At 33.4% G+C, this 7805-nt stretch overlaps 1 protein-coding gene across 1 annotated transcript; it reads left to right on the top strand.

The window, feature by feature from the left end:
- The first annotated feature begins 3064 nt into the window (after positions 1 to 3064).
- Positions 3065 to 6950, top strand: LOC125220375. The gene is made up of 6 exons (XM_048122546.1): positions 3065 to 3734; positions 3860 to 3919; positions 3992 to 5179; positions 5250 to 5315; positions 5397 to 6233; positions 6319 to 6950. The coding sequence occupies exons 1-5, from the start codon at positions 3105 to 3107 to the stop codon at positions 6024 to 6026; spliced, it is 2574 nt and encodes an 857-aa protein (XP_047978503.1). The 5' UTR covers positions 3065 to 3104; the 3' UTR covers positions 6027 to 6233; positions 6319 to 6950.
- Positions 6951 to 7805: the final 855 nt, after the last annotated feature.

The raw sequence follows: 7805 nt of genomic DNA, 5'->3' as shown, positions 1-7805 counted from the left end.
AAGGCAGAAAGTGAATCCCTTTCTTACTCCCATTAGTTTTAGAAATTGTTTGACTTTATTAAGAAAAGTAAAGGCAGAAAGTGAGTGGGATGTGAGATTCATTTAAAGTATCATGTAATTTTATATTGCATTGTGAGTGTAAAAGATTGGTAGAATGTGGGATTCTTATACTAAAGGTGGAATAAAATAAATGACTCAAAAATCACATAAAATCTAAAATAACAAAATGATTCTTAAAATGGTGGAAAGGGTCATTAGGTAGCGTGAGATTTTCTTACTGCTTCACAAACGTTCAAATGGTATATAGATTGTTAAGCAAGGAATTCTAGGCATCAGATTCCACCCCTTCCATTTCATAAATCAAAAGAAAAAAAAATAGGAATAATAGTTAGGCCATGTTTGGTTGACGGGAAAGTAAAGTTGGCAAGGAAAATGATTACTGGGAAAATGAATCTCGGGAATATGATTCCTAGTAACTTTACTTTCCTGTGTTTGGAAAATATCAAGATTTTAAATTTATATATAATTTAAACACCAAACTAAAAATATATACTTATTATTTTTTATTTATAAAAAAGAATAATAATATAAAATTCTTAATAAACTATTAATTACAAATAATAATAATTATATTATTATATTTATTATTACAATTGATAGTTTAAATATGGATTATCTATCATAATATAAAATAATACATATAATTATAGTTTGAAATATTATACTCATTTATAATAATAATAATAATAATAATAATAATAATAATTAGTATTATAGTAATTATAGTATTTAAGGATGTTATAAGTGAATAAATTTAATAAATGAAATTTACACTATAACTTTATTGATTAATTATTAATTCATAAAAATAATATTAATTATTTATCATACGATTTATATTATATAATTATATTTTAATTATTTAATATATTATTATGAATTATTATAAAATAAGTTATAATTATGATAATTTTAATAATAGTTATTTATTTTCTAAAATTAAGTAGTATGATTTATATTTTTAAATTATTTTTAAAACATTGTAATTAATAATAATAATAATAATAATAATAATAATAATAATAATAATAAAACTATACTATATTGCATTATATATACAAGAATCCTAAAACTGAGAAAAAGAATAACTAAGAAAAGCTAGGATTCAGAATCTTGGAAAATTGTACTAACTTTCCTTATTCTCGGATTCTGATTACTTTCTCAGTTTGATTAAAACTGAAACAAACACAGGAATTTAAAATTTAAGAAATCAGATTACTTTACCAGACAAAATCCTTTTCCAATTTCTTTATCTATAATGGTTTTAGAAGGGTTCTAACTTAATAATTTATACATTTGATTAACTCTTCAAAATTTTAATGGAATGTTACATTTATATCTATTGTTCTTATTGTTTTCATATTCGTTTCGTTATTTTTCCATTTTATGTGTTATAAGTAGAGGAAAACTTTAATTTTATTAAATTAAGCAAAAAACGTTTACTAGTATTGTTTTAGAAGGGTGCCATGATTTCGGTTTTTCGCCAATTAAGTGGTAGAAAGAAATCTTAATTAGGAAAGAAGTAGGAAGTAAAAGAGCTTGTAAGTTTGTAACCATTCCTTGCAAATCATCTGATTTTAATGTGAGTGAATCCTCTTCAGTGAGAGCTTGGTTTTATCTTATGTATTTGTGTATATCTCTAAATCATCAGTGTGTTCTTCATACAGATTCCAATCTCAATCACTCAAGTCTGCTGTCGTTGGAGAATCCCTGGTGGACATCATTATGTTGCGAAAGAGGCGATGAAGAACAGCAAGAAAAGTAAGAACAAAGGGGGATTTACGGTTCGATCCAATGATCTACGTCCGCGGAAGGGAATGTACTCGATCTTATTGATATACAAGGACTATGGAAACATACAATGATCACTCAAGAAACTATGCAATCACTCATGAAATGATCGAGCTAATCTACAAGATGATCTCACTTTCTTTGGTAATCTGCACCTCTCTTTCTCGAGCATCTAGCCTTTTCTCTCCCTTGATTCTGTGTTGCAACAAAATGAGGTAGAAATTAGCTTATATTCATGAACTGATAACTGACTCCTCATAACAAACTCCAAAACAGCCCAACGGCTCCAACATGACAGCTGCAACTTGCTTGGGCTCGAGAGACTTGCGATGATTCCCGTTGCTACTTATATTGCGTGGACACCATCTAGCATCATCAGGAGAAATTAGCTTTGCTGGGGCTGGTCGGAGATGCTCTTTACCGCGAGTTGCAGAGACATGCTGCTGAGATTGATAGGTACATTGAACTTCAGGTAAGATTTGTGCTTTTTGAAAAAAATTCCACCCCTTAGTAGTGTTCAATTGGTTGCTTGATTCGACCATGTGTCATGATATCGATGGTTATGCTCATCTATGATGGATTAACATAGCTAGTAGTATGGATATTTTATCCTCCAGTGTTGTAAATTGCTTGTCTTTATAGTTATATGAAGATACCATAATTTGCTTGTGTATTGAATTGAGTTAGATTTAGGCCTAATGTTGTTGAATGAACATGTTGTCTAAGGCATTTTTTCCGGGTTTTGACGAGAACTTGAATTTTTTTGACTTGCTATTGCATAATCACAATCATTTTGGCTTGAGTTTTGTTTTTGTTTCAGGGCAATCTGATACTTGCAATCCAATAGCTATTTGGTATTTGTAGACTTTTGCACCACATATATATTAGTAATAAAAAGAATTTATACCAAAATTTAACTTTCATTATCACATTGAAATCATAGTGAAAAACAAAAAAGTTTATAAATGAGGAGAATTGATAATACATTAAGTTCCAAAACTTCCACTAAATTCAAATTGTATTGGGGTGTAGTCAATAATGGCATGTCACGCTTTAATAGTATACGACAAACAAATGAGACACCAAGTTGAAAAGTATTGCTCGAATCTTAATAAACCAATACCTTTATTTTATTACCCTACTTTATAGTCTGCATTTTTTATTGATGTTGCAAAGACTAACAATCCCCAGTCACCTTCCTTGGCAAGAAGTTAATCGCAGCAAAACACTTTTCGTCAATCATACAGTGTGTGATGGATCATGAAGGTGTGTTGTCAATCATAAGAGGAGGAGAGGAATCGTTGGACTCGTATTCTTCAATAACAGATTTCAAGCAGAATTTGGACGAAGAAGCTTTGGCACATGAGAAATTGGAAAGTGGATGGGTTTTGTATGAGGAAATATTAGACCAACACAAAATCATAGCTCTGCTCAAACACTTTGCATCGCAAAGTTGGATGCACTTCCACACTCTGATACAATGTTGGGGAGTCGTGAAAGTGGAGGGGAGCCATCACTACCTCTCTTCCTCACACCACCCTTTTTTTGTTAACAGTCTCAGCAAGGGGTCTTGTTCGTACAGGAAGTTATGTAGCAATCATGAGTATGTTGTTGATGTCGGAGATGACAGGCAGCAGCTTGGAGGCGTGGGACGGGTGTACCAGAACAAGCTACCTGAATCCACTCCTGATCTGAGACTCTACTCCACCAATGAGTTTCCAATGCGGGATGAAGCTGCTCGCTGCGGTTTCAAAGCTTACATGGCACTGCCTGTATTTGATTCGCATACCTATCAATACTATGGTGTGTTAGAGCTCTTTCAAGGATATTCTTCTTATCATGTCAGGGATCGTTTACTATCTCTGCTGGATGGAGCACTACAGGTTATTCTCCTGCCCGATTTATCAATCAACAGGCTAAATCTGTAAATCAAATACTCCTGTTTGATAAATTTAATTATTCATTATTACTCAATACTAACATTGCTTCTATATATCGTTATATTCAGATGGCAGGGTTGAGGTCCAGTCACGATTCCATTGCTATTACCGACCTGACAAAAGAAATGGTAAACATAACATTCCATTAAATGAATTATTTGTGACTACAGTTTCTTATTTCTTCCCCTCAATATAAACAGGAACAACTTGAAAGTGAAATAACAGAGGTACTTGAATTGGCTGTGGCGACAATCCCGCGACTATATCTGGCACAGGTTTGGATCCCTTATAACAAGAATTGTTTTCATATCACCACCAACTCATCTTGTATGGAGATGATATCTTTCATAGATTTACAAAGTAAGATGTTCAATTCGTGGGTTTGTATTGATAATAATTTGCATGACTATCTTCAAGCTTGTGAATTTCACAAGCTTCAAATAGATCTTCACAGCTGCAATTCAAATTTATATGATCTCACTGTATATGAGAGTCCACTAGCCCACTATGCCCAGAGAGCTAGGATGTCCCATTGCATTGCAGTGTCTCATCAAAGCAATAGCAACCACTTGTATGTCATCCAATTTTTTCTTCGACCAAAGTATATAAAAGATGATTATTCTGTACACTTGCTCTTAAGGCTACTGGAGATCAACCTCAAGAGTGTAACGTTTGTATCTGGGAAACAACTTGTAGAGGAATATCTAAGGCGTGATGCAATAGAATGTGAGTCAAATGATAATCTCAATTTGCTGAAGTCTTACAAGCAAAACTTATTGGAGTTGAATGTGACAACATACTTGAGGATAGTTGACTCGTGTTGCCTAAAACCTCCCTGCGCCAGAATGGAAAAAGGATGGGTTTTCTGCTTGCCAGCTAAACAAAGCATATGCACAAACCATGTTAAAAGTAACTCGGTGTTGATCAAGGAGAAGATAGAAGGTTTCATGAAGGAAATAACATTCATATCCTGGAAATACAATAAATGGATTGTTCAATTTTGGGCGCCCAAAATGGTGAAGAGTAGGTGCTATCTAGAAACTTCAGATCAACCTTATGCCGTTGGTTGTCTTGCAAAAAGTATAGCTTCATTTAGAAAACAATGTATGGCACATTACTATTTTGTCGACAACCAAGCCAAACAAGACGAACATGGACCCCCTGGACGAGTATTCAGATTTGAACACCCTGAAATTAGCCCTGACCTCATCTATTACACTAGAGAAGAATTTTCAATAAGAAACTTTGCAATGCTTTGTTGTAATCGTGGATACATGGCTTTGCCCGTATTTGATGAAGACGGCATAGGAGATCACAAGCTTGTGGGTGTGCTAGAGTTCCTAGGATTCTATTATTCCGACCTTCCAATCATCAGAAAACTTATGGAGGTACTATCTCTAGCAATTTTTGACTTTTTATTATACAATTGTTGTGAAAACAATGTCCACTTTCATGCAGGCAACAAAACTGAGCTCGAGTCACATAGACTTCCACCCGAGATTCTTAGCAACTGAACCTGCCAATGTATGCTTTAATACAATTTTAGATTGGCAATTCTGTGATCAACATGTCTTTATTCGAATTAATTTGTGCTATTTGAATTAGATTGTAAGTTGCAGGGAAAGCACTTTGAGAGAAATCCGCAATGTCCTTAGCATAATCAATAAGAACCTTCCCCAAGTCCATACAATGAATGTCTGGGTCCCCAATGAAGAGTGTGTTAGTAGTACTAATATTAATAGGAGCTGCATGGAGTTGGCATTGTCTACAAAGTATTACTTGGACTTTATGCCTACACATTCAGTTCACTGCATTCATGTCCAAGACAGAAAAGGGATTATTGGGATGGTATTGGCATCCGAAAACAAATCATGTTTTTGTCAAAATTTAAGTGAATTTAGCATAATCGACCAGCCCTTGTCACACTATGACATGAGTGATCGACTTGATGCTTGTTTTGCTCTTTGTTTGCAAAGTTCACACACTGGTAACCTTGTTTATGTCGTGGAGTTCTTTCTCTATCAAGGTCCTACAACATATAAACATGTTGGGTCCTTCTTGAGCCTTCTATTGCCAATAATAAAGCATGAATTAAAATCATTCAAGATGGCATGTGGGAAGCAACTAGGAGAGGAATTGGTGGTTGAAGTTATTGAGTTTTCTGATGCATACAAACTTGATTCCTGTGAATTAGAGCCTGCTTATTTGTATCCAGTCATACTTAAAAGTGTGTAGTACAATCAAAAGGAGTATTATCACACCAAAGAAGGAGAATACACAAAAGAATGCTCATCAGAACAATACAGAGAAGAATGCACTGCTGCTGCCTCAGATTCAAATATAAAAGATAGAGAGAAGAGAAAAAACTCTTCAATCTTAGTGTTGAGGTTCTCGAATCACATTTTGGGAAGAAGCTAAAAGATGTTGCAAAAGAGCTTGGTGGTTAGTATAAACCATGGTTCAAACTTCTAAAAAACTAAATGTTTGTTATCTACTAACATGAATGAGAATTTAATTGTTCTTACAGTTGGAAGATCAACAATAAAGCGTGCATGCAGGGAACATGGCATTCGAAGGTGGCCAAACAGGAATGAACACAAAAAAAATCTATCCCTTTTTGAAGAAGAAAGTGTTGTAGATTCAGAGCAAGACATGTTGCCATCAACCGCCAACGTTCATCCATTGGAGAACGTGGCACAAATAAACAAAAGTAGCTCAGAAAAGGTGATTGTAAAGGTGAAGTATAACGAGGATTTAATAAAATTTGAGTTGTCTCTATCATTAGTAGGATTGGCAAAGCTTATTGAAGAAGTGACGACGAGTCTAAATCTGGAGATGGGTAGTTTCAAGTTGAAATACATGGATGAAGATGGTGATGAGATCTTATTAACTAGAGATGTTGATTTGCAATTTTGTCCAAAGACTCGGACAACGACAGGTGAGGCACTCATCCAACTGTTGGTTCGATGAAAAAACCAGCTCCATTTTTCTCGTTCATTTCATTTTTAAACCAACGCCTTTGCAATTTCTTAAGTTTCTTGACTGAGTTGGCTTACATATTCTGCTCTGTCAAGACATTGTTTGAATCTCTCTCTTTATGTTTTGGTGTGGAAGCCTTCTTTCTTGTGTTATATATAGCAAAAGACTTGCAAAATTCCATGTAACTGTTGCTAATACTTTGTGTGGTTTCTTTTCTTTAGTTCATTGATAAATACTCCTATTAGTAACCATCCAAACCAAGTTGAATCATATTCCTTTTTTATGTTCCAATTAAATTGAATCATTTTTATTTTTGACAAAAAACAAAATATTGATTACTTTATTTCATCACCTACTTTATTCTCTTTTATTACCTAAAAGAGAAGACTCAACTTAATTGGAACGGAGGAATACTAGTTAAGGAGCTATAACGAGAAATGAAATCGTCGAACATAAAACCATTTGAGATTTCTACAATACTCCCTCCGTCCCTAATAAAAAATGGGTTGAAAAAGTTAGTGGCATGTGAGTCCTACTTTTATGGAGTACATCAGTTTTATAATAAAATGTGAGTGATATGAGTTAGTGGAATGTAAGGGCAATTGCCAAAAATGATAAAAGTAAAAGGTGAAAATTTTTAGGGACGAAAGGAAATAAGAGACAAAATTTCAGGGATGGAGAGAGTATCACTTTTTCCTCTCTCTCCTATTTTATTTCCGGGACGGAGGGAGTATTATTTAGCTCATTCAACTCAATTTCTTAATTTCCGTATCCAAAAAAAGTGACCCAACTTAGTTAGGACGAATGGAGTAATATAGAATTATACTCCATACTATAATGTATACGAGTGATTAAAATGTTTAAAATTATTATATTAGAATAAAATGGAATTTTTAATTCAATTAGTACTTAATTTTACTACACAAAAAAATTAATTTTAAATTAAAATATAATAAATTCAAATTAAATTTTATAAAATTCGAATAATATTCCAATTTCATGCTAAATACACCCCTAAATAATTTTATAGCAAAA

The sequence above is a fragment of the Salvia hispanica genome, chromosome 4, assembly GCF_023119035.1.
Source record: "Salvia hispanica cultivar TCC Black 2014 chromosome 4, UniMelb_Shisp_WGS_1.0, whole genome shotgun sequence".
Classification (NCBI taxonomy): Eukaryota; Viridiplantae; Streptophyta; class Magnoliopsida; order Lamiales; family Lamiaceae; genus Salvia; species Salvia hispanica.
The sequence above is the reverse complement of the archived record's forward strand: the minus strand, read 5'-3'. Positions and strand labels throughout refer to the sequence as shown.